General features: G+C 46.5%; 1 protein-coding gene across 2 annotated transcripts; it reads left to right on the top strand.

Annotated features, from left to right (window-relative positions):
- Nucleotides 1–11,716: 11,716 nt before the first annotated feature.
- LOC109942023 (uncharacterized) lies at nucleotides 11,717–16,450 on the top strand. 2 transcript variants are annotated; one of them, XM_020543397.2, is made up of 7 exons: nucleotides 11,717–11,908; nucleotides 12,690–12,820; nucleotides 12,924–13,000; nucleotides 13,094–13,645; nucleotides 14,277–14,786; nucleotides 14,880–15,092; nucleotides 15,449–16,450. In XM_020543397.2, exons 2-7 carry the CDS (start codon nucleotides 12,727–12,729, stop codon nucleotides 16,172–16,174), a joined length of 2,172 nt encoding a protein of 723 aa, XP_020398986.1. In that variant the 5' UTR covers nucleotides 11,717–11,908; nucleotides 12,690–12,726; the 3' UTR covers nucleotides 16,175–16,450. The 2 variants fall into 2 exon arrangements, with proteins under 2 accessions (XP_020398986.1, XP_023156699.1); XM_023300931.2 differs by lacking the exon at nucleotides 11,717–11,908 and adding an exon at nucleotides 12,500–12,601.
- Nucleotides 16,451–26,747: the final 10,297 nt, after the last annotated feature.

Here is a 26,747-nt window from a genome sequence, read left to right as displayed (position 1 = left end):
CCACTATACCCTACTAGCGGAGCTATCGGCTAAAGTCAGTGGTGGCTCAAGTCGGTGCAGTTTACTCGCGCTTGCGCAACCCAAGGGATGACTTCCATATCCCGGAAGCAAACTTCATAATCATCATGCAGCGTTACCACAAATTTGCAATTCGGATACAATAAGAGAGTGACGATGTCATTCGAATGATAAGCCGATAACCTCTAACGAGTACTTGATCATGCTAACCGCGCGCTAATAGCACGCGAAATGTTTCTTTATTTTCCAATGTCTTTCTCAGGAACGACTGACGAAGAAGGGCGATTCGAGGAATCGGGGGCAGCATTCACATCGGCTCTTATATCTTCAGGGACAACCACGCCGGGTCTTCTCATCAAGATTCGCCCCGCCCGAATAGCCTTGTCCAGGGCTTTATCACGCTGAGCTTTGAAAGTGACAGCAGTTTCTTCGGCAACTCTAGTAGCCAGCTGAGCAGCTTCTAACTCCTGAGCAATGGATTTCTTAGAAGCTCGGAGTCCCTTGATGGTGGCATCCTTTGCTGATAGCAACTGTGTAAGGCGGGTCACTTCGTCCGAAGATTCTTGCAGCTGACGACGCTGATTGTCCAGTTCTTCCATCCTAAAACGGTGGCTCCTCTCCAAGATGGTTAGCGAGTTGCTGGAATCTCGGTACAATCTGTCCAGATTGTCGCGAGAAGCAGCAAGGATGCGTTTTTCTTCCTACAAGCGAAAATCAACTCATTCAGAATCCAAGAGCATGATAAGGCGAAGCACGGTTTCGTAAGTTACCTTTTCAGAGTCAAGCTGAGCATGAAGAGAAGAACTCAGAGCGTTGGCGTCATCCAAAGCCGCGGAGACCTGACTCAATTCAATCTGGCTCTGAGAATACTTCTCCTCGAAGTCAGCGCACCGTCGAGCCATTTCAGCTTGATCTTGGGAATGTTTTTCTTCAAGAACTGTAATCTGCCGAGTCATCCCTATCAAGAGGTATTCAAACGAAATGAGGTCAGAAGGTAAAACAATCCACGAACAAGAACAAAGAAGAAGAAGAAAGGACACTAACCAGCATTAGTTGCCTCCAACTCGGATACACGACGATGAAGCAACACCGGATTCCAACGCTCAAGAGATAAAGCCACTTCCGGGATGGAAGCACCCTGCGATTTCAGCTGACTGGCCATTCCATCCACCAAAGCCTGATAAGAAGAGCGGATGAACATAAGGACAACAATTCAGGCAACGTAAAAGATCAAACTAAAGAGCAGCACAGCACCTGGAGGTTGGAAAAGAGCGAAGGGATCCCCAAGTCAGGAGAAATCAGCTGGTAACCAGGTGCCAGACCACCACCCGAAGCAGCTTGCAGCAGACCAGCAGGAACGAGCTCAGTACATTCAACAGAGCCTAACGCCAGACCAGTGGGGATGCTGCCCTCTAAAGCGACCCCCTGATCCGGAGTTTGGGCCACCACCATACCGCCAGAGTGTGGAGGTGAACCTGCATGAACGTCCATGGAAGTGCAGGAAGGAGACCTCGCTCGGACACCCTCGGGGGCTGGGTCAAAATTGGCACTGCCCACTTGAGCTGGATCATCACCGGCAACACCCTCGGGGGCTGGGCAGTGGCTTATACTCCTCACCCGAGCTAAGTCTTCCCCGGCAACACCCTCGGGGGCTGGGCACGTGTTAGCACTATTCAAGGGGTCCAAGCTCTCTGCCGTGACCACCTCTAAGGTTGACAGGCCTTCAGCTACTTCCATGGGATCAGGACAATCCAAGTCAGCATCCCGACCCTCGAGATCATGCTCTAAGGTCGACGAGGCACGGGATGACCTCAGCCCAGCATCTGGCACGACTGCACAAGTCTCTGTTGCATCAACATCCACAGGTTCCGACAACAAGTTCTCCGGGACCATATCCTCTAGAGTTTGATCAAAGTTGGCCATGGACAGTTCTTGCAGACCAATAAGGGCAGACAAAGCAGGAGAGGGAACTCCACTACTTCCACCGCTAGCGACGAACTGCCGACTGTTTTTCCGAGTTAATGGAGTTTCATTTTCTTCCTCCTCATCTTCCACAGTAATAGCGCAAACAGCATCCTCATTGGGGTCAGCAGCAGGCAGAGCACACCCATTGGGATCAATGTCAGCAAGGCCAGTTGCAGTCATTTCTTCAGCAGCAGGAGCTAAGGTACTGGCGTCCTCGTCAAAGCTGGATACTCGCCGGAGGCGTCTTCTCTTCTTCTTCTGCTCATCAGCAGAAGGCTCAGGATGACTAGTTCGACTAGGGCGCTTCGGGCGAGTACTGATAGGTTTCGGGACATCCAAGGTTGTATCAACCTCTGGAAGGGGCACCACTGCCAACGTACCATCAGGAGCAGCATCAGATGAATCCTCAGCCAGCAGATCAAGCATGTCATTTATGTCTGCATCACTAGGGTTCAGGGGCACTTCAAAATAGATCTGCCGCTCATCATCAGGTATCTCCCCGAGCGAAGCAACCAAAGTACGGACCTCTTCAGCAGAGGGTCGCACTCTAAGACCCAAATTGCTATCAGTCACGGGCGGATTGGACACAAAAAGGGTGAAAGCTTTGGGAGAAGGTAGGTTCCAAGCCGAGTATGCCACTGGAGCACCAACGTTTGAAACTTTACCCCTGAGGATCATCTCAAGTCGGCTTACCAAGTCAACAGAAGGAATTCTCCTATTGGTAACTCGGGTTGAGTCGGCCAGCCCTCGATAAAGATATGCCGGATAGGCCCTGTCTTTCAGCGGCTGAATGTTTTTGAAAACAAAATCTGTGACCACAGCTTCGGCAGTCAGACCTCTCTCTTTCAGTAATCCGACTTCTGTAAGCAACACGCCTGCCTCGGTCACTTCTTGATCCGTGGGAGACTCAGTCCAACTCGGAGTACGAACGTCTGGCTGTCTTCCTGACCGGGAGGGGAGAGAATTTCCATAGTTATCAACTATAAACCACTCCAGACGCCAACCTTTAATGCTGTCTTTGAGGGGTATCTCGAGATACTCGGTCTTCCGCCCACGACGCATCTCCAAACTGGCACCTCCGACCAACTGATGTTGCCCCCCGGCCATCCCAGGACGGCAGTGATACAGATACTTCCATAAACCGAAATGCGGCAGCACGCCGAGATAAGCTTCGCAAAGGTGAACGAAAATAGAGATTTGGAGAATGGAATTAGGGTTCAAATGAGTCAGGTTGATGTGATAAAAATCAAGGAGGCCACGGAAAAAAGGAGATATGGGAAGGCCGAGGCCGCGGAGAAGGAAAGGAGCGTAAACTACTGACTCGTGGGTATCTTCGGTTGGGACAGTAGTCCCGTGGCAAACCCGCCAAGAACAGAGTTCCCGCGGAGGAAGAACCCCGATGGAGACAAGACGGAGGAGCTCAGCTTCGGAAATAACAGACATATGGTTACCTGCGAAGGGTAACTGACTGTTGGGGTCGATTGCGGGGATCACTGCAGCAGACGAGTTCGCAGTTTTCCTCTTGGGCGCCATCTTGCTTCTCGCTGGCAAACAGAGTAGGAGGCGAGTGGCGGAGAAGATTCAGATGCGGAAATGCAAGAACTAGGGCACGGAAAGCAAAGGCGGCTAAAAGCGCGACTCTTAAGGGATATTCTTGAGCCAGATACCCTTTCAAAAAATGCCCAGTCATCACCCGACGGTTATTTCCGAAATCCCAGCATGCCACGTGGATATCCGACAGTTATTTCCAAGAAAGCCGACGTGCCACTTCATCACTCGGTTATTATCCTCAAAGTAACTCGTGAAGCTGGCTATCACTCGGCGTTGCCTCTAAAACGCCGACCACGTGTTCAATCGCTCGGCGTTGCCTCTAAAATGCCGACGCCGACCTCCAATCACTCGGCGTGTCCTCTAACACGCCGACTACGTGTTCAATCGCTCGGCGTTACTTCTAAAATGCCGACGCCGACCTCCAATCACTTGGCGTGGCCTCTAACACGCCGACCACGTATTCAATCGCTTGGCGTTACTTCTAAAATGCCGACGCCGACCTTCAATCACTCGGTGTTGCTTCTAAAACGCCGACCTCGTGTCCAAATCGCTTGGCATTACTTCTAAAATGCCGATGTCGACCTTTAAACACTCGGCGTTGCCTCTAAAACGCCAAGCTCGTATTCTGTCGCTTGGCATTACTTCTAAAATGCCGATGCCGACCTTCTATCATTCGGCATTGCCTCTAAAACGCTGGTCTTGTGTTCGGTTGCTTGGTGTTACTTCTAAAACGCCGATGTCAACCTTCACATCGCTCGGCGTTGTTTCTACTATATCAAAAAGAATAAGTTCAACATTCAGAAAAAGCAACGACGAGTCATCGAAAAGGGGGGTCAACGACAGTTCTTCATTAAAGGGAGGTTAATGAGTTTACAAACCAACTCTTCGCGAGTTGGTGCTTCCCTACTTCTACTCTACATTACTACTACTACTAAACTACACTATACTACTCTACATTACTACTACTACTAAACTACACTATACTACTCTACATTACTATTACATTATTCTAACTATACTAATATCTAAAGACCAGTGGCGTTTAGCCACTGGCCCTGCCGCCGCTGCCCTTGCCGCCGCCGCCTCCGGTGCTGCCCACGCTGCTGCCGCCCTTGGTGCCGCCCTTGCCGCCGCTGCCTCCGCCGCCGTTGCCGCCATCACCGTCGCCGTCGCCACCGTCGTCGTCGTCGCCGTCGTCGTCGTCGTCAACCTCGTCCTCGCCGCCGTCCGAGTCCTCCTCGTCCGAGGAGAACTCAGACTCATCCGAGCCCTCGAGCCCGGAGCGCTCGACGGCCCGGATGTACGTCCAGACCTCCGCCGCAAGCCCCTGGGAGTCGTCTGAGTCATCAGACGACTCACGCAGGGGGATGGGAGCCGGAGACCCCTCGGACTCAGAGGAGAACTCCTCCTCTGAGTATTCCGAGTCACCAAACTCCTCCGATGGAGGAGTCGGCTCACGCTTGCGCTTGTTGTTCTTGCCCATGGTGGAAGCAGACAGAAGGGAGGAGAAGAAGGCAGTAAAGAGCAGCGAAGAGATGTGAAAAAACCAGAGAAGCAAAGGTGTTATTTATAGAAGGGAAAGGCAACCGCTCACTTCCAACCGCGGTCACTGAACAGTCGCAAGGCATTCAATAAGCACTCCCACCCATCTAAAGACACGTCAGACGGCGGACGCCGTTTCATGCAACACTACACCCATTGGGACTCCAGTCAACAGTGCAAAGGATATGATTACACTAGCCGTCCCATCGCATTACTACTCAGAAGCAGCCGGCTAAAACACTCAGCGTACCAAGCCGTCCCTTGCCCACACCCATTGGGGGGGACGCCCAGGAATTATCAGTATATTTTTCAAAACGGTCACATCCGTGCAGGGCATGCAGTGAATACCTCAAGACAAAATGAGATATCAGTAAGGATCAGAGGAAAGCCAAATATAGCCAGCAAAGTACAAGATATGGCCGACAGAAGCGACGTGAAGACTAGACAGAGAACGTCCGTCAAACGTCCAATCAATCGCAGAAGCAAATAAATTGCACCACCTAGCAAGATATGGATGGATTGCAAACTCGGCTGCTAAAGACAAAATATATGCTGACCTCTGCAGCAAAATTTTGATGACATAATGCTGACTTCCAAAGCATAATGCGAATAGCTTCATGCCAACTTTTTCAAGCAAAAGGAAGACCTTCGAATGGATTATCCTTAAAAAATCCATTTGAAGGTCGGGGGCTACACCCATTGGGTGCACCTCCGGTGCACCCCATGGAGTATCATTCTAAACCGATATAGCGCCGACTTCTAAGGCGTGGAGCAAGATTGAAAAGACCAATCCTCAACCGAGATGCAGGAGCGCGAATGGAGATAACCTTTGGAAGAAGACCTTCGAGTAGATTATCTTCTAAAATCTACTCAAAGGTCGGGGGCTACACCCATTGGGTGCACCTCCGGTGCACCCAATGAAGTCCAGAATCTTACAATCCAAAATGCCGACCTCTAAGGCACAAGCACAAAACTAAACTTTGGTCGAACGAGTGATCAGAGCAAGAGAAGACAGCAGGGAGTCATTTTTTGGACCTTGGATCTTTGAGTTGATTACCTCTAAATCGACCCAAAGATCGGGGGCTTGTGGGGGATAGATATCCCCTGGGTCCACTAAAGAAGTAAAAGGCCTCACGAAAGGCCCAAGGGCCCAACAATTCATAAGGTCATTCTTTCGTAGGCCTAGGGAAAGGCAACCAACAAAGAAGAGAAGACACGAGACTGGACTGGTGCAAACCCGGACGGCCCACAACGTCGAACGAATGAATCGCAACAGAGACCCGACTTTCCCGCGCTGAAGCCCCCAGGCAACGGAGCCATGCGAGGATAAGTCGGCGAAGATTACGTAGGGATAAACTCAAGAGGTTCACTATCTTTTAGCTACTTGATGTTATCATATCACATGTACTGCCCCACGGTCGAGTATATAAGGCCTAGGGGGCACCCCTTCAGATCGATCGACCCTGTTTTACTTAGCCACCCACGTAAACTCTCTGCGCCCTCTATCCAGAGAACCCTCTTGTAACCACGCTCATATACTCACCAGGACGTAGGGTGTTACGCACTTCTAAGCGGCCCGAACCTGCAAATCTTGTCCATTGTCCCTCGTGCGATCGGCACGAACCATTTTGCTACAGTCGTTGACACCGTCCTACTCCTAAAAACACCTTGAGGGGCAACCCCGGGTGTGCGGTCGGACCCAAAACACCGACAGTCACCATCTTGGGTGACCGCCGGTGGAGGGGTGCAGCCGGGCTGCATGATGAAAATCCTTGAAGCCGAACGATGGCTGAAAGGTACCAACTCCCACGGAGTTGCGTTCCTCCAACGATGAGGCGAAAAGACGGCGGGTACCCCCCATCCGGGGGCTTGGAAGGTGGAAAGACGCGACACATAAGGGAGCGAGAAGACATGGTCGCCTTCCGAAAGGGGTCGCCCTCCTTTTAAAGGCAACTCTCCCTACGTGCGCCCCCAAACGTCACGGGCTGAGTCTTCTCCAACACGCTCCAAGGCCCTCCCCTGCGGCGCGGGGGCTGGGTCCCGCGTGTCATGCAAACCGGCTCAGAGCAGAAGAAGCCAAACCGCTGCGCGTGGTGCACACAACCGCCCAGCAGTTACAAGCGACCCCCCACTTTTGCCCAGACCAACGGGCGGAAGGGGCGGGCAGCCATGCAGGCGGCATGCAATCGTGCCAGGTGGACGCGCTTCTCCGACTCCCAACACGCCAGCATGGAGGCCCAGGCCCACGCGTCACGCAACCGGCGCGCCAGATGCTGCATGCAAGCAACTGCACCGCCACTTGCGCCACCACCGCGCCTCTTCGGTTGCGGAACCAATACCGCGACTCGAGGCGGCCCAGCGCACGACCCAGCAGCGCCAGCCTGGCGCGACGGTCAATACGGCCGAAAGTGGGCCGACAGTAATGATGGTGGCAGGCGGGCGGGAGCAGCGGTCACGTCGTCGGCCAGACTCACGTCCCGTCCGGGGGCAGCAAGAGAACCCCCTCTCACGGCGTGAAGACAGGGCGCCCGTGATCCGTTCCTCGAATAGCTCGCGCACGCGCAACGGCCGCCCTGCCAACAACTCACCCCGTCGCATTAACTCCGCGGCGGGACAGGCGGCGCTTCTGGCAGGAGAAGCGGGCGAAGCTTCGCCTTCGCCGTAATAACCGCGCCAAAAAAGGTACGCCACGTCGTTCGATTTCGTATCATTTTCCTTTTTTCCTCTTTCTCTATCTCTTGCAACAGGGACCGGGAAAGGGGGATACCCCGAAAAGGATCCTTCCCTGTGAAGGAACCGGGCTCCGAGCCCCCCTACTGATCAGAGGTTCGAAGGCTGGCCCTCCGAGGGGTTCAACAGTCGCCTCAGATCGCGTGGGCCCTACACCCACTACTGGTCAGAGGTTCGAAGGCCGGCCCCCCGAAGGGCTCCACGGCCGCCTCAGGCTACTCGGGCTCCGCGCCCATTACTGATCAGGGGTTCGAAGGCTGGCCCCCGAAGGGTTCACAGTCGCCTCAGACGCCGAGCGAGGGATGACCAGGGGTACGTTCGATACATAACCAAGGCTCGGGCTGCGCTCCCGAGGTACCCTAGGACATTTCCGAGACCAGCGGGAGCGATCTTGTAACGGAATCCCATCGGAGGGAGGCATCGAGCCCTCGGACCCCGTCGCCAGGGGACCGGGTCCGGCAGATCACCCGCAGGTACTTTTGGGCGTGCCTCTGGGCCCCTAGCCGACCCCCAACAAACGGGGCACGGACGTCCACTCGGATTACCCGCTTGCAGCTCACCGGAGACACCATGTTCGGTGCCCATCGAGGGTAACATGGCGCTCTCCCCCCTCCTCCTTGCGGAAAGGCGACGTAGGGGCGTATGTAAAAAAGCCAAGTCTGTCCCTGATCGCCCTCTCGCCCTGTGCGGAGGCTCGGGGGCTGCTCTCGCAAACCCGGCTCCGGCCGAACCGTTGACAGCGTCAACATACCAGCCCGAGAACTTGGGCCCCGACCGTGCACCCGGGCTACGGCCAGTTCGCATGAGGGAACAACTAGACCAGCCGAAGCATTACGCAAGGCATTAAGACCTCGGGGGAGTGAAACCACTCCTCCGAGGCCTCGGGGGCTACACCCGGCGGGTGCGCTCGCGCGCACCCACCGGAACAAAATGCAACCGAGAAAGGCTGGTCCCCTTGCAAAAAAGTGCGACGAAATATTCCAAGCGAGTGCTAACACTCCCTTCGAGGCTCGGGGGCTACTGTCGGGGACCATAATTAGGGGTACCCTCAAGACGCCTAATTCTCAGCTGGTAACCCCCATCAGCATAAAGCTGCAGAGGCCTGATGGGTGCGATTAAGTCAGGGATCAGTCCATACGAGCGACTCGATCACGCCTCGCCCGAGCCTAGCCTCGGGCAAGGGCAGCCGACCCCGAGGGATTTCCGTCTCGCCCGAGGCCCCACTTTAACGGCGGACACATCTCCGGCTCGCCCGAGGCCTTGCCTTCGCTAAGAAGCAACCCTGACTAAATCGCCGCGCCGACCGACCGAGTCGCAGGAGCATTTAACGCAAAGGTAGCCTGACACCTTTATCCTGACGCGCGCCCCCCGGCAGAGCCGAAGTGACCGCTGTCACTTCGCCGCTCCACTGACCGGTCTGACAGAAGGACAGCGCCGCCTGCGCCACTCCGACTGCAGTGCCACTTGACAGAGTGAGACTGACAGGCAGTCAGGCCTTGCCAAAGGCGCCATAGGAAACTCCGCTCCGCCCGACCCAGGGCTCGGACTCGGGCTAGGCCCCGGAAGACGGCGAACTCCGCTCCGCCCGACCCAGGGCTCGGACTCGGGCTAGGCCCCGGAAGGCGGCGAACTCCGCTCCGCCCGACCCAGGGATCGGACTTGGGCTAAGCCCCGGAAGACGGCGAACTCCGCTCCGCCCGACCCAGGGCTCGAACTCGGGCTAAGCCCCGGAAGACGGCGAACTCCGCTCCGCCCGACCCAGGGCTCGGACTCGGGCTCAGCCCCAGAAGACGACGAACTCCGCTCCGCCCGACCCAGGGCTCGGACTCGGGCTCAACCCCAGAAGACGACGAGCTCCGCTTCGCCCGACCCCAGGGCTCGGACTCCGCCCTGGCCTCTGCCGAACAACCTCCGCCTCGCCCGACCCAGGGGCTCGGGCTCGGCCTCGGCCATGGAAGACAGACTCGACCCCAGCTTCGGAGGAGCCTCCACGTCGCCCGACCTAGGGCACAGGCCAGCCACGTCAACAGGAAGCGCCATCATCACCCTACCCCGAGCCGACTCGGGCCGCAGAGAACAAGACCGGTGTCCCATCTGGCTAGCTCCGCCAGATAGGCAATGATGGCGCCCCGCTAGCCCTGTGACGACGGCGGCTCTCAGCTCCCTTACGGAAGCAGGGGGACGTCAGCAAGGACTCAACCGCTCCGACAGTTGTCCCTCCGCCAGGCTCCGTTGCTCCTCCGACAGCGACGACATCACACCAGCAGGGTGCCAAGATCTCTCCGGCTGCCACATTGGCATGTACTTAGGGCGCTAGCTCTCCCCCCGCTAGACACGTAGCACTCTGCTACACCCCCATTGTACACCTGGATCCTCTCCTTACGCCTATAAAAGGAAGGACCAGGGCCTTCTTAGAGAAGGTTGGCCGCGCGGGGACGAGGACGGGACATGCGCTCTCTTGGGGTCGCTCGCTTCCCTCACCCGCGTGGACGCTTGTAACCCCCTACTGCAAGCGCACCCGACCTGGGCGCGGGACGAACACGAAGGCCGCAGGATTTCCACCTCTCTCACGCCCGTCTCCGGCCACCTCGCTTTCCCTCCTTCGCGCTCGCCCACGCGCTCGACCCATCTGGGCTGGGGCACGCGGCACACTCACTCGTCGGCTTAGGGACCCCCCGGTCTCGAGACGCCGACAAGTCTCTTTTGAACATTTCCACTAATCTTTGAGTTCATACTCAAAATGCTATCTCACACACCCACATAATTGTAGTCCTTGGGTAAGCACCCTACCCTAGGGTTGAGGATCAATTCAAGACATCACATCCCAACTTGTTTTGAAAATTTTACCTAGTGGATGCACTCTAGGTGTATCATACATCATTAAATGTTAGTGCAAATGATGTCATGCCAAAGTTTTAGTTTTGGTAACACCAGGGGTGTTACAGTATCTAGTAAAATTCTAAGATAAAATGATATAATAGACCATGAATTCCCCCATTCAATTCAGAATGGATCCCTTAGTTTCGTCGACGAAGTAATGGCATTCGATAATTATCAACCAATGGAGCTTCCAAAAAAATCTTTGCAAGTCAATTTTGCAAATTAATAAATTCCCGTGGACATATTTTCATCTTCAAATTTATATAGTCTTGTTGCCGCGATCAAACTTGATAGTCGTGGGGATTAGTTGGATCTTTGGTTGAGTAATATTTCTAAGGACTTGCACGAATTAGGCCTTTATAATCTTTATTGCATGACATAAACATATTATTTAATCGAATTCACCTTTGTGCCTCAAGTCGACAAAATCTTACTATTCTACCGCACAAAAGTGTTTTGCAAAATAGTTTCTAACCCTACTCCATAAATCTATAATGACAGAGGGCTAGGACTTAACACTCTCGCCTACTCTTGTCGAAGCACATCAAACATTTTTAAATAAGTCAAATCATTGTATTTATTGAATGAAGCAATATTCTTGGTTCATCAAGGTAAATGTTATGTATTTAGGAAAAAATGGTTGAGATTCACTTGAAAATTGTAACACGTTGAAGATAAAAAATGTTTGTACTTTGGGTTTCTGGTTCACGTGAAAAGGGTTTCTAGCTTCATTAGGAAAAATGAACCAGCTTAATTAAAAAATAAGAAATGTTCTATTTGCTTATGTGCAACGTCCTAGTAAATGACATCATTATTCCACTTATTTGAAACTAATGTTCCATTAGCGTTGGCACAGTGTCCCGTGGAGGACAAATACGAATCAGAAAACAGCATAAATAAGAAGGTAAAAAATGAAATAAATGAATAAGAAAAAGAAACGGCAGAAGAAATACGCGAAAAAGAACGGCCCAGGAGTAGCCCAGTGCGGGTGAGCTCCGGGCTGAAGCCGAACAACACCGACTGGGCTACCACGGTACGCCAGTGTTCACCTTAACACCCTGGTGGCCCGGTCCCCTGTTTGCGCTCTCGCGTTTCTCCCTCCCTCTCTCTCTCTGTCCCTCTCTCTCTCCGACGACGACTGGGCTACCGGCTATCACCGCCCTACGCCAGGGAGGTGTCGAGGTCTTCATCGGTCCCTTCGCCGGCGACGAGCGCTTACAGGGTATTCCCATCCCTTCTCTCCCCTTCCTGCGCGAAATCGAGCACCCAAATTCAATAGATTCTGCTATTGGACGCCTACTACTTAAGTACTAACTTCGAACTTTGTGCAAAAAAATATCGGGTGTACGACCATGCATGTCCTTATTGGGTCCGCCGCTGGGTACGGTGGTTTGTCTGTTAGGTTTTGGGCGGTCCTTGCTGCTGAAATGGAGGAGCATTGCTGACGATCGGAGTGGTTGTACTTTGTATTGGGGTTTTGATGGAAGACTGCGTAAGGTTAGCAAGCTACTCGGGTCCGGATTCTGGGAACCGATTTCCTTGTTGACTGACCGGCTTACTCGTCCGATCAATGCTCTTTGTCTGCTGCTTGTTTTGGTCCAGTGCTTAGTCAGATGGTGACATGGTGTGCCAGTGTGGTTTCACTGCATTGTCTGTTTGGGTTGGAATAGGGGCATGCAGCATGCTGGTAGTTTTACCAGATAAGATAAAACGGAACACGCTATGTTTTCTGTCACATATCTGACGGATGGATTAGAATTACTGCATGCCTTAGTTCATGACACCAAATTTCCTGGTTCGTTTGTTGGTGCAGTGCTCCTGTTGCTTGGTTCCAAGATTTTCGACAACTGTAATTGGAGAAAACTAGGGGATTGCTGAATAATCTAAAACAGGCACATGCTGCTAGTAGTTCATTGTGGGTGTCTTAATTGTTGGTTCAGTTTATCGCTTTTCGGACATGCTACGGCAGTGATAAACTGGTCATATTCTGCTTGCACTTGCAGATTGCATCGGTGCTCTTTTTCGGTGTGACTGCATTCTATGGATCTTCAGGAGCATCATGATCTCATATTTGGCGAGGAGTTCTGCTTTCCTGCCGCCACAACTTATTATCCACCTCTTTATGTTCCAACTGGTATATCATAGTCTTGATGCTGTCTTCATTAAGTGATGTATGTTGATGTTGAAGTTCAGTTACTTAATGTGTTACTTACTTGAAATGAATCTTATGTGTGCAGGAATTAATGTTGTGCCTGCCCAGCTGTATCAACACCAGGCAAATTCAAGATGTGACAATCGAGCTCAAACTTACATGGTTTATTTTAAAGAATGCTATTTTCTTTCTTCATTCTTTTCTTGGTGTTTCCTATTGTACACATTTAAATATATTGTCCTAATTCTTGGGCAGGGCCACGAGGTGCAAGGCACACCATCCATGTATTATGTTGTCCCTAACTATGGGATCGCGCATTCTCCCCATGGACCTCACCCTTTGCACCCTTGTGCCATAGGTGATGGTAGGTTTGTCAGAACCCAAGAGTACTACTCTGAAACTGTGGAGCACACATACCAGCAACCAGTTCCTACATCCTACTGTTCCATCCGTCCATCTGCAGCAGACAGGACCCCCGCTAGCACTGCTCAATCTCTTGGTTACACCAATGACTTGTTTGTTCCCGGTGGGCTTCGGCAAACTGTATCTGTTACCTCAGAAAGGGGTGTCGCATGGAATCAATCTCTACAACAAGCTACTATTGCTTCAATGGAATTTCAAAGCCATACATCGCTACCAGAAAGGGGTGTTACATGGAATCAATCTCTGCAACAAGCTACTATTTCTTCAATGGAATTTCAAAGCCATGCTTCGCTACAAAAGGAACTACCACATACGCCACCTCCATGGAAGCGGCAATTATCAGGTGGGGTCAGGGCATCAGCTAGACTCCCTCGTGCTCGACGGGTATTTTTTCTGTCCTGACTATGAATCTGTCGAGTTTTACTGGCTTTTTTATGTCAGTTGCATTGAAACAGCCTGATCCTATTAAAAACTTTGATGCCTGTAGTTCTTTCTACTGTACATAATTTTTTCCCCTTTATTGGTAATTGAACCCTATAACTACATAGAATGGATGATAAAAGAATGTGTATTGTTGCTGAACTGAAATTAGTAGCCTTTCCATATTACGACGGCATAGGTAGAAGTATACTAAACTTCAGTGATTTCTGGTTGCACATATGTTCTTATTCATCCTTTAGATGTCTCATATCATGGTAGTGTGCTTCCGTGCTGGTGCATTTTCATGTATAATATCTTGTTATAACGTTTTTTTGTGGTGACATGAGTCAATGACAATTTTTATGAAAAAATGAGCCAATGCTAACCTGGTTGGGTAATATAATGTTGTAATAGGGGTAGTGCTACCCCACTCCCCCCCCCCCCCCCCCCCCCCCCCCCCCCCCCCCCCCCCCCCCCCCCCCCTCATTATCTTCCGATATAGAGCCAGCAGAGCTCCTGTTAATCTTTGGGGGAAAAGTTGTTAACTTGTTTATCTTTTATGTATTTTGTTGACATGTCTACTGACTACGATTAGGCACCACATCCGTCTCCACAAGTGGCTGTTCGTTCTTCATTGCACACTAATCTGTCATACAACAACAGAGTTTCAAATGTTGGATCTGACCTTTGTGAGATGCAGTCAACTGAGATTACCCAACCATATGAAAGAACCAGTAGCTGTGCTAATCAAAGGGTGAGTCCCATGAGTCAGCAGAACACAAGTAAAGCAAAAATGCCAATAGGTTCAATGCCTCCAGAAATAATTGTAAAATCATATACATCAAGGCTTCTTGTCGGCAACCCAGATGGTAAAATAGTCATTAGGTCTGATCAATATAACAGACATGATTTCCCTGTGGTGTATCCAAATGCAAAATTCTTTGTGATGAAGTCCTATGACGAGGCAGATATTCACAAATCTATCAAGTATGGTGTGTGGTCAACTTCCTCTGTTGGAAACCAGAAGTTGGATATTGCATTCAGAGAGGCTCAAGCTATATCTGCAAGTAGTTGTACCTTGTGCCCAGTTTTCCTTTTCTTTTCGGTGAGTTGATCTTAATTTTAAGGTATTTGACCTCTTTCATTAAATTCCATGTTGTTGAACTTGAATTACTGAGTCCAAAATTATGGTCAGCAGGTCAATGAAAGTTTCCATTTCTGTGGTGTTGCTGAGATGGTTGGCCCTATTGACTACCAAAATGACATGGACTTTTGGTGCATGGATAAATGGACTGGCAGCTTCCCTGTAAAGTGGCACATTATAAAAAACGTACATAACTCCACTTTCCGAAGTATCTTACTGCAGAACAATGAAGATAAGCCTGTAACCTCTAGCAGAGATACACAAGAGGCGAGCTCTCTTTGATATTTCACTAAATTTCTTACAGTTGGAAGAATATTGTTTCACTGTTTATGATTGGTTTCTTTAATTAAAGGAAAATATGTATATGTTCAGTTCTCTGGTTCTATGATATTTTGATATAGACCCTAAATATTGATTCCACATAAATGGGTCACATAAATCTAAGGTACTACCGTACTAGTAAGTTTTGTTTCTTTGGATGAAACTGGCCTAGCAATAGCCAGTAGGTTTTATCCATTTGCAGTATTTTGCTGTTGCACCTTTGACAACATTGTACCTTGATCTGCTGTTTATCTTGTGATCTCATCCTGCACTCTGACATTGTTCCATACTTGCATTTGCAGATACACTACACTCCTGGAACAACTATGCTCGAACTCTTCAAATATACCAGAGCAGACGGCTGTGTGCTTGATAGCTTCATGTTGCACGAGGAGAAGGAAGCAAGTAGTAGACAACTCCAAAAGTTTAAGCTGCGCAGGGGTGCTCCACATTTTATACCTGCATGGCATGGCCCTCGTCCCTACAGACATGTGCTGCCAAAATCTGACAGTGTAGTGATGGGGAAAATTACCACTGACTTTGAGACCAGCAATCTGGCTAACAAGCTACAGAATCTCAACCTGGAGAAGAACCAGGCTTCATGGCAAGACTTCAGGCACCTGACTAGCATAGCTTCCACCAAAAAGAGGCAGAAAGACTGTTATCCCTATGGAACCCGGGCTCATGGCAGGAGAAACAAGGATATTGTGAAGGCATACCATCCCATGGCTCCTAACAAGAAATCTGCTTTGGATGAAGAACATCGATACTGGAAGAAAAAACCACAACCAGGAACCGTAGCCAGCGTCTCATCAAAAGCACCACCTGAGGAGCATCAGCAAGGAGTTAAAAATACCGATGCGCACAGTGCATTAGTAGCTCCTGAGATGACTTGTGAAGAGCAAAAGATTGTCGGGAAAGCCTGTCCACCTGCGGTCGTTTCGACAACGAGTAAAGCCTGCTCAGAACTCCTGCCTGGTGTGGTTGCTATTGGCTCAATGCTGATCCCGATTACGATGCCCAATTAGTAGTTCCAAAGGCATCTCTTGTTGACCTGCACGAGTCAAGGCCTCTCTTGTAAATGCACGATTCCATTTTGAGCTCTTCTGACTCTATGGTCTCGTGGCAACCATGGAGCAAGCCGTCTTCACTTTAATCTGGCAAACTAGAAATCGCTTATAGGTTCAGGTTGTCTTTTCACCTTTTCTGCGTCCTTGCTTATGAATCTTCAGTTGCCAGGTCTGAACTTTTTGGTTACCCTAGTCTCTGGAATGGGAAATAAAAATACAGGCTGTGGTGATGCGCTTAAAACTTCTGTTGAGGTGGGTAGCAGAGTAAGTCGCATGTTATGCTGAAATGATTTCTTTGTTGAAAGCGTATGCTGTATATATCAAGTACATCTTTGTTCGCATACTCTGTTGTTAAAGCTAGACATGTCCCGATCGTGCATTGATTAAGGGTGTGCATTGGGTAAGATGTGTTTGGTTTGGTTTTGACTTTTGTTCCATAAAAGCTAAAAGCTAAACCAAAGTGTCGGATTAGAAAGCAGTTTATTCTGAAAGCATATTTGAACTTGTTTTTAGTGGCTTTCAAATGGAACTGTGAAAATGTATATAGAAGAATTTTTATTAGTGGTTTCTACCAAATGTTGTTTAACTTTTTAACAACTAAAAGTATACATCAACTTTTTTATAGCTCACATTACACAAAAGTTTTTTTTACAACCATAGCCTAACAACCTACGATCTTTTTTTTCACATCCATAACTCGCCGTAACTCAACCAAAGAGACTCTAAGCTAGACCGTCTGCGTCGGCTTTTTTTCACAGCCACAACTTAACCAGAGATCCTAAGCTAAACAGGCAGGAGTTGACAATAAAAACGAAGACTGGAATTGATTCCACCAATATCTACTTGATTGTTTCCTTTTCCCTATTTTGAATAGAGGACGTTCCCAACAATCCACCATGTATTATGTATATGATGTTTGATTTGAACAGTTCATTAGCCAGCAATCTAGTATGGATACTGCTTCTGTGTAACATTGCTCAGGAGGACGGAATCGGTTTGAAACCCCATATACTCATGAAGTAAGTAGTAAAGGGATTTTATGGTTCGCCCACTAGTAAGGGCACTCTGCTCAATTTTACCCCTATCTCAGTTCTCTGTTCCCTCTCATCTCTAACTTATGTCCGTCAGATACCTTATAGTTGGGACCTAAGGTTCTTGCAGGTGGACCCCACTCTCTTTCCCCTTCTTCACCTAAATCGAATCCGTGACCTGCTGCAGAAGTGCCGGCACAGCCACCAGAAGCTGACGACGAGTGCTGCCGACATCTTCCATGGCACTCTTCCTTGAGCCCGACTGCATCCTGCGAGGCTTACAAAGAAAATAGACTCTGGACCATTTAGCTAAGTGGTTTTGATGTTTGATGATCAACATAATCTTGTGGACTAACATGTTTGCTAGTGTTTTTTGTAGTCCATAGGATGCGAAGAGGATTGGAGTGAGGCTCTGAGGATGCAACACCTCAAAAGAAGACCTAAAAGATGCATAGAAGTCCAAAACTTAAGAACAAGAGAAGCCCGAGGAAATAATGAAGAAATTCAAGAAGAGGGTAGTCAGACAGCACTCTGGTGGCGCACGAGATAGTGAACAGTACCTGTCCGGTATGCACTGGCCTGTCTAGTGTGCAACCGGATAGTCTGAGCAGAGGCCCGCAATAAGGGACTCTTGGGCTGTAGCACCGAATTGTCCGGTGTGAACCGGACTATCTAGGTAACGGTCGGATCCAACGGTCGACTGCTACAGACCTCAATGGTCGGCTGACGTGGCCAGGGCACCGGACATGTTCGGTTCGTCCGACGACAGAGCAGACAGCTTTCTGTCTAACGGCTATAATTGTGTAGAAGGTTATAAATACTCCACCAACCGGCCATTTGAAGGTGTGGGAGCCCAAGCAACTTACCAATATATGTTGTAGACATTTCCAAGTGCTCAAACACCCAAGTGTTTAATAGAATCACTCAGTGATTAACATAGGTGCTTTGCAAAGTGCTTAGGTTAGTTAAACCACTTATGCACTTGCTCTAGGTGAATCCTAGTTAGTTGAGTGAGTTTAGAAAAACCACACAACCCCTCGGATCTGTATCGAGTGAGGCGAGAGTCTTGCGATACCGTGACAACTGAGTTTGTGTCACGGCCGCCATCGTGTACCGGAGAAAACGAGGCCTGCGGCGTTTAGGCCCGAAGCTCGATAGTGGAGAAGGAGCCAGAAGCGGAGCACCACTTGCGCGTGGAGAAGGCCCACGACTCTGTACTTTTACTCGACCGAGGCGCTTGGCCTTTGCGTGGGCTACCTTTGCGTAGAGGCACCAACGAGGATTAGTCGAGACCTTGTGTGGTTCTGGATACCTCTGTAAAAATACCGGCGTCATCCACGAGAGCTTGCATCTCTACTTTACACTTTATCTTCCGCATTTATATTGAGTAATTAAGTTTCAATCTCCTCTTTCTAGTTAGAATATTTAGGGTTGAAACTTAGGCTTTGCGGTAGAGATAGCATCACTTAGACAAAATTTAGTTTGCATATTCTAGATTATTTATTTGCATAGGTTTTGCTCTAGGGATTTAATTGTGGCCTAGTATGGAGATAGTTTTGAGAAGTCATAATTCACCCCTGTTAGTCGTCAATATTTCCTACTAGTGATATCGGAGCAAAGTTTGGCTCATTTGAACTATTTTAGCTTCACCGCTAATCGAGACGATGCTTTTTAGAGAAAGGGGATTGATACCCATAGGCCACCACACTTCGATGGTACTAACTTCCCATATTATAGTGCTAGAATGGCTTGTTACCTAGAAGTAATTGATCTAGGCGTTTAAAGAGCACTCGTGACAAGATGAAACCATCTAAGAGTCCCGAGAAGCTTACCACGTTTGAGGAAAAAGAAATTCAATTGAATGCTAGAGCAAAAAATTGCTTATATGAATCTCTTAGCATGGTAATTTTCAATCAAATATTTACATAAAAAACTGCTAATGAGATTTGACTAAAATTGCATGAGCTCTATGACGACATATCAAATGTTCGTGAGCAAAAAATTGCCTAGTCTTAAATGATTACAATTCTTTTGCCATGAAAGATAATGAGCTTGTTAAAGACATATATTCTCGTTTGAATCTAATCATCAATGAGCTCAATAAAATTGGAATTAATAAGCTAGGTGATGCGAACATTGTGAGGAAGATTATCTCCCTGCTACCACAACAAAAACATGGGAGCATCATCACCATTCTTCACAACATGAAAGACTTGAGCACAATGACCCAAACAATTGTGATTGAAAAAATTGCGGCATTTGAAATATCGCGAAAGATGGGTCAAGGGAGCCAACTTATTCAAGGCCATATGCTTTTGCATGTGATGAAAAGAAGAAAGGCAAGAAGAAGGCTCTCACTCCAAGCTCCTCAAGTGGAGAAGAGGAAGAAGAAGAAATTGATGATGAAGAAGCTGATCAACCCTCAACATCATCCTCCGAGTACGAAGAAACAGTATGACACGTCGAAAAGGTAATGGGGATGATCCGCAAGATTAATCTAATGAGTACCCCTGCAGGTCGAGGATCTTCTCTTTAACATTGACAGGAAAAAGCAAAGAAAGAGAGGATGCTTCACATGTGGAGAGAAGGGCCACTTCAGGGACAACTGTCTAAATATGGTCGAACCCACAAACAGGAGGAGCAAGGGCAAGGCGCTTACAAGTGTCAAAACTTAGGATGACTCTTCAAGCGAAGATGAAGCTCAAGGACACGCAACCACCGATGCTCATCATGCTTATCATGGTCATCACACAAATGCCTTATGACAAGAGGTAAAACAAGTATCCCATCCTCTAGTGATGATAGTAGTAGTGATGATGATAAAGGTGAGGGAAAACCCTCCTTATATGAACTTGCGGAAGTCGTTAAGTTTTTTGAGGTTGTTTGCGCTAAACAAAAGACTCAACTTAAAACCTTGAAAAATAAGTTGATTAGCTCTCAAAATGATTATAAATGTTTGATAGAAAATTCTGAAACATTTGCAAATTTGAATTGTGAGCTAACAACTAAAATTGAGAAATTAGAGTCTAATGCTCCATCCTCAACTATCGATGATGGCCTTGCCAAAAAGAATGAAAAACTTAAGGCTAAGTTAGCTAGCTCTCAAGAAGCAATTGAAACTTGTTAGAGAAAATCGAAATTCTTAGCATACACAATAATGAGCTAACTACTAAGCTAGAAAACATCGGTAGCACCCTAGGAGCATCTTTAGTTGATATTCCTAAAATTATTAAGAAAGATGCTTCTACTTCTTGCTTTGATTTAATTGATAATTCTAATCCTCCAATCAAGTTCTTGTTAAGAATGTTGTTATAGAAACATGTTCGGATGATATTACAATGGAAAATGAGCAATTAAGGCAAGAGATGGCTCACCTAGGTAAGGCTTTGTATGACAAGAAATGTAAGGCCAAACAAACCCAACCTCCATAGGATAACACCACTGCGGAAGTGAACAAGCCTGGAGAGGGAGAAATCGTGGTTTGTAGGCTATGCCACAAGGAAGGCCACAAGTCTTACCAATGCAAGGCGAAGACCAGGGATAAGCAAAAGCAAAAGCTCAAACAAAAGCCAACAAGCAAAATCTTCAACACTTACATCAACAAGGTGGACAAAAAGGTCGCTACACCATATTTGATCAAGAAGAAAAAGAATGGAAAGGTGATAAAAATCAAGGACAACAAGCAAGATAACAAAAGAAAGGTGGCCAAACGCATCTGGGTGCCAAAGGAAATCATTTCAACCATGAAAAGCACCAAGAAGGTTTGGATCCCAAGAGGGAAGTGAGAAGTCCGAAGGAGTTCGGGGAATTTGGAGACTTGGCAAAATTGGGATGTATATCATGGGATGCATCATATAGGATCTAGTCTTTTGCCAAGTGGGTTAGTAAATACTTAGGACCCAAATTCCCCACCCATGACTAATCTAACTAGATGTATTTCATTTCCTTTTAGATATGCATATCTATTTTCTTATATCTAGTTTTACCTTACATGTCTAGTTTTACATGTAGTATTTATTTTTTATTAGAGTTGCATGCATACTAGGTCAATCATATGGTAGGAATGCTCGTTTTCAAATTCATATTCTTAAGAAAACCTACATGGTTTAAAATGTTTAGTTAAGCACGACATATAGCTTATTTAACATTTCAAAGTAAATGACACTAATGCTTCAAAGTTTACATCCTACTAGTGGTATTCTCCAAGTGGTGTCATTTTGAGTTATATGTGCCAAAGCTCGGATTATAGATAATTTACCCCTCTTGATATCAAAATCAAAGTGCATGTCTCCTACAAGTATTCAAAACATGTATGCACACTTTTAGGGGGAGGTTACTCTATAATCTAAGTCTTTGAGACTAATACTTGTTTTCAAGCCTATTATATGTAGTAGTATCATTGAAGGAACATGGATTCCCTGGAAAAAGACAATAATCTTCCACTGCAAATCTACAAGAATTTTCAAAATCTTCAATTGATTCCACAATTGGTATCATTCACATGTCTTCTCCATATCTTGATTAGACTATATTTCATATCTTATGCTTCCCATGTTGCTAAAAATGCATATGTTGTTAAAATATATATTTTACCTATACTTAGGGGGAGTTAGTCTAATCAAATCATATCTTGCCCTCTCCTTCTTATGTGCTTTTCCTAAGTAGAGGATCTCCGACAGGGAGAGTATATCTTCGTCTATGACAAAGGGGGAGAATATTCTTTCAAAGGTGGAGAACACTCTTTTAGGGGGAGTTATCTTTAGAGCTACAAGTGGTAAATCCTTTAGAGGGCAAGTCTTATTTGCTTCCTATATGCATTTAATGTCTTCCTTTTCGGTGTTTGATTCCAAAGGGGGAGAATATTTAGGGACCAAAGCAATTCAAAATATATCAAATACCAAACACCACCCAATTTAAAATTTTTAAAATCTTGATCTTACAAGTGGTTTTGATTCTACAAGTATCTTTGGTCATAGTTCATAGCTTGTAATCTCATCCCAATACCAAGATCATCACAAGACGTAGGGTGTTACACCATTCTCGCGGCCCGAACCTGTATAAGCCTATGTGTCTCCCTATCATGTGACCGCACGAACCATCGAGTCGCGATCAACAACGTCGTCCTGCCCAAAAGCATCACGTGGGTAACCCCATGGTGTGCAGTCGGGTAATGAACACCGACAAACATGTTGTTAAGCATTGTAAGAGCTTCGGCACTAGAGCACCTTCGATTCAAAACGTTGGAAGGGCAACGAAGCTACCTTCGTCATAACAACACAGGAAGGTGATGTATGAAGAAGGTGTCATCCTGAATGCCGAAGGCAAAAGACAATGTTGCCCTTGTATCATTTGTAAATCCCGTGTGTAATCATTGTGGGTATAAATGTAATTTCGTACGAAGTTGTACGGTTCCCTATAAATAGATGAACAGTGCCCTGCATAAAGTACCTTTTTTGAGGGCCGAACGATTGTTGTGTGTAACCTTCTCTCTTCCTCACCTTCGCTCTAAATCACTCTCTAGAGCCGAAGGTACGTTTGTAAATTCAATATGCAAAAGAAGAGAAATGTGTTATTGATATGCTTAAGATGAGTTATCACGTTTAAGTGCCTTAACATTTTTGCATACATATTTACTTATAATATCAAATCATAATTCACTGAGTTCAATCTTAACCTTCGTCTTCAAAGGAGTAATCCTGAAGGGACGACTGCTCGAGAACGAAGGTTGATTATTTCTCGTTAATATTGTGTTGTCTTGTTTTTGGTTGTGCATAGCAATTGAGAACAAGTGACCAACACCAACGATGCACGGATTGGAAGTAATTGCTTGGAGGAGTTGGAACCCCTCCGAACTTCGGCGAGTAATTCCGGGAGATGGGGAATGAATCTGAGAAAACTGTATCATGATTCGGAATGTGCTCAGCAAGGAGAAGTCGGCCATATATATATATATATATATATATATATATATAGCTAGGGTTCAGACGAGATAAAAATTCGGGTCAAATTCGGATTTTACCATTTATTAAATTCAAAAAAGCCTAGAAATTCATATTTTATGCTCAACATATTGTAAATGCTTCCAAAAATTCTAGAAAAAATATTAGAAATGTTTTGGCACCTAATGAACTCAAAAACATATTTAGAGTTTCTAAAAATATTTTTAAGTACCTCGAATAAATAGATTTTAGCTTTCAAAAAATAGAAAAATATTTTGAAATATAAGAAAAATTATCGAAGGCTTCTACAAGGTATATTAATAGGTTTCAAACACCTTTTGCACTTAGAAACACTATGCAACGACATGAATGCAACAACCAAAGCATCTCTAGGGCTCATTCCACTAGGCTTATGCCAATATAAAACAAAATAATTCTCCATTATTTAGAAAAAAGAGAATGAAAGCAGGTAAAGAAGAGGGTAACACCTGAATTTGGTGGATATTAGGGAAGAAATTTTATACCCCCAAATTCAGGTGTTACAAATCTAACCACCTTAACAGGAATGTCGCCCTGAGATTCAAGAAGAAGCTAGCAAGAAAAACAAGGTTGGTTCATCAGTTGTTCACAAGACCTTACAAACAAATCTGCCAACCATCAAGAGACTCATCACTCTCTTGGCTCGACACTTATGTCTAGCAAGCTGCCGCTCTCATCGCTTGTGTGAATTATTTTGTACTTTGAACGGGTAAAGACAATTTCTTCTTGATTTTCACTGGTTGAGTTCTACTTAGAGGCCTTCTTCCTGAGCTGGTCTAGACGCTTATTAGGGCATTGGCAAATGAAATGCCCTTCTTTCTTGTAGTAGAAACAAGCACCTCTTGCTTTGACCTTTCTGCTAGTCAACTTTGCTTGATTGCCAGCATATGGTGGTTGGTTGGTTGTTTGCATGTTGAATAGCTGAGCTTGATTTGATTCTCTTGTTTGGGTATTCATGAGTTTTAGAGCTTATGCTTGCAGTTGAGGTGGTTTAATCTTGTACCCAAACATCCTTCTGGTCCTCTTGTTGTTCTTCATTCCATTCAACAGATATCCATGTGACTCATCCTTCTAGTTCATAACTGTTGGGGTTGGAATCTTGTCGTTGGCATCATCCACTTTATCTCCATTAGGATTCATCATCTAGGTGGGGGTAAAGGGGATGGTGAGAGAAGATTTCACAAGGTGCACGATATATACAAAGGGCAAATATGAAACAAGGACATCTAGACATTTATATCAGAAAAGAAGTAACAGCTAGCATGAAACACAAGGATGGTGTTGTATTTTTATAGGAATAGACTGATGGTACTGTGTTTCAAGAGAAGGCTAGCAAGAAAACAAGGTTGGCACATACGTTGCACATAGATTCTTCGATTCGACTCGGATTTTGCCAACTGAGCGGGTACAAGAGGAAAGGGTAGAGAGAGAGAGAAGGTAAGCATAGACGGATTAAAGGGAGAGAGCAGGAAAAGAGAACCCAACTACCCAACTATATGACACTCACCTAGTAAACTGATGTAAATGCGGACTAAGGGCCACAACACATCAACACTCATCACAAAGAAGCAAATCAATCATCACATAAAGACAAATAGCACAAGCATACAACAACAAACATCTCATTGCTATATGTTCCTTTTAATTACATGGTGGTCTTTCTTGAAAAGGGAATAACTACTCTCTAAGGTTGTTGAAAGACGAGGAGAAGAACAAGACGTATGAGACAGGAGCATGAACACAACAAAGGATAGAGCTGAAGCAAGATTTGCAAAGCGGCAAGGGAGGGGAAACAACCTAGGAAGAGATAGGTAAAACCACACCCTCGAATTGAAATGGGAGAGAGAAGGCTTTAAAATGCAGGTACAAGATAAGCATCAAGGTAAATATCGAGAGATGACAAGGGTTAAAATTAATAATAGATAAACGCACGACAAGAGATGGGGTTGAGACACAATTTGCAAGGCAAAAAATAAGGTGAAAACAATCAAGGGAGAAGTAGGTAACACACCATTTCTGAAACTAGGTTGGAAAAGAGGAGGCTTTAAAGGGTAATTTCAAAGTAAACATCTAGGTAAAGACATAAATAACGCAAGGGTCAAGGCGATAACGGACAAGGGTGTAAGAGAAAAGATGAAGGCATAGAAGAGCCAAGGGTACAAGTACAACAAAAAATGGAGTTAAGATATGGCTTGCACGTGCTAAAGAAGAGGATATAGCCAAGGGTGAGATAAGTAAAACACTACTCTCAAATTGAGATAGGAGAGAGGAGATTTCAAAAAGCAGACCTAAGATAAGCATCAAGGCAAGATCTAGTGATTACAAAGGTAAGGGTGATATCAAGCAAAAGCTAAGACTTACAATGTGACAGAGGAAAAAGAGAACAACCAAGAGCGGGATGGGTAAGACAACACTCTTGAACTGAAATGGGAGGGGAGGCATTAAAATGCAGATATAGGATAAGCATCAAGGTAAAGATCAAGGGATGACAAGGGTTAAGGTGATAACAGATAAACACATAACAAAGGATGTATTTTAGACAAAACTTGCAAGGCGTCAAAGAATGGGAAGCAATCAATGGTGAACTAGGTGAGGCATTATCCTTGAATAGGGCTGGAAAATAGGTGGCTTTAAAGGGTAGGTTCAAAGTAAGCGTGAATGTAAGGGTATAGATATTACAAGGGTTTAAAGATGATAATAGACAAGGATGTAGGAGAGGAGGTAAATGTGCATAAGAACCAAGAATATATGTACCACAAAGGATGGAGTTAAGACAAGACCTGCAAGTGGAAAAGAAGAGGATTTGTCCAAGGGCCAGATAGGTAAATTGCCACTCTCAAATTGAGGTGGAAGAGAGGAGATTTTTAAAGAGCAGGCATAAAGATAAGTATCAAGGCAAGATCGATGGATGACAAGGTAATGGTGATAGCAAATAAAAACACATCGAAGGATGAAATTAAGACAAAACTTATAACGCGACAAAGAGGGAAAAGAAACCAAGGGAGAGATAGGTAACTCACAGCTCTCAAACTGGGTTGAAAGAAAGGGGAGGCTTTTTAAAGGATAAGTTCAAAGTAAGCATTTAGGTAAAGATATAGATATTACAAGGGTTAAATGCGATAACAGACAAGGGTGTGAGAAAAGAGGTAAAGGTGCGTAAGCATGAGTACAACAAAGGGTGAAGTTGAAGCAAGACTTGCACACAGTAAAGGAGAGGATATAGCCAAGGGTGTGATAAGTAAAACACCACTCTCAAATTGAGATGGGAGTGGGGAGATTTTTAAATAGTGGGCATACGATAAGCATCAAGGCAAGATCAAGGGATGACAAAAATAAAGGGTATAACAGGCAAAAGCACAACAAAGGGCCGAGTCACGATGAGATTCGCAAGGTGGCGAAGTAAAGGGAACAATAAAAGGGGTAATATAGGTAAGGTTCCGGCAAAATGGTTGAAGTGAAAATTCATTGCCGACAGAAGTTATAAGAAACAATGAGATCACCAAGGATGTGTGAAATATAATG

The sequence above is a fragment of the Zea mays genome, chromosome 8, assembly GCF_902167145.1.
Source record: "Zea mays cultivar B73 chromosome 8, Zm-B73-REFERENCE-NAM-5.0, whole genome shotgun sequence".
Classification (NCBI taxonomy): Eukaryota; Viridiplantae; Streptophyta; class Magnoliopsida; order Poales; family Poaceae; genus Zea; species Zea mays.
Note: the sequence above shows the minus strand (reverse complement) of the source record. Positions and strands in the feature narration are given on the sequence as shown.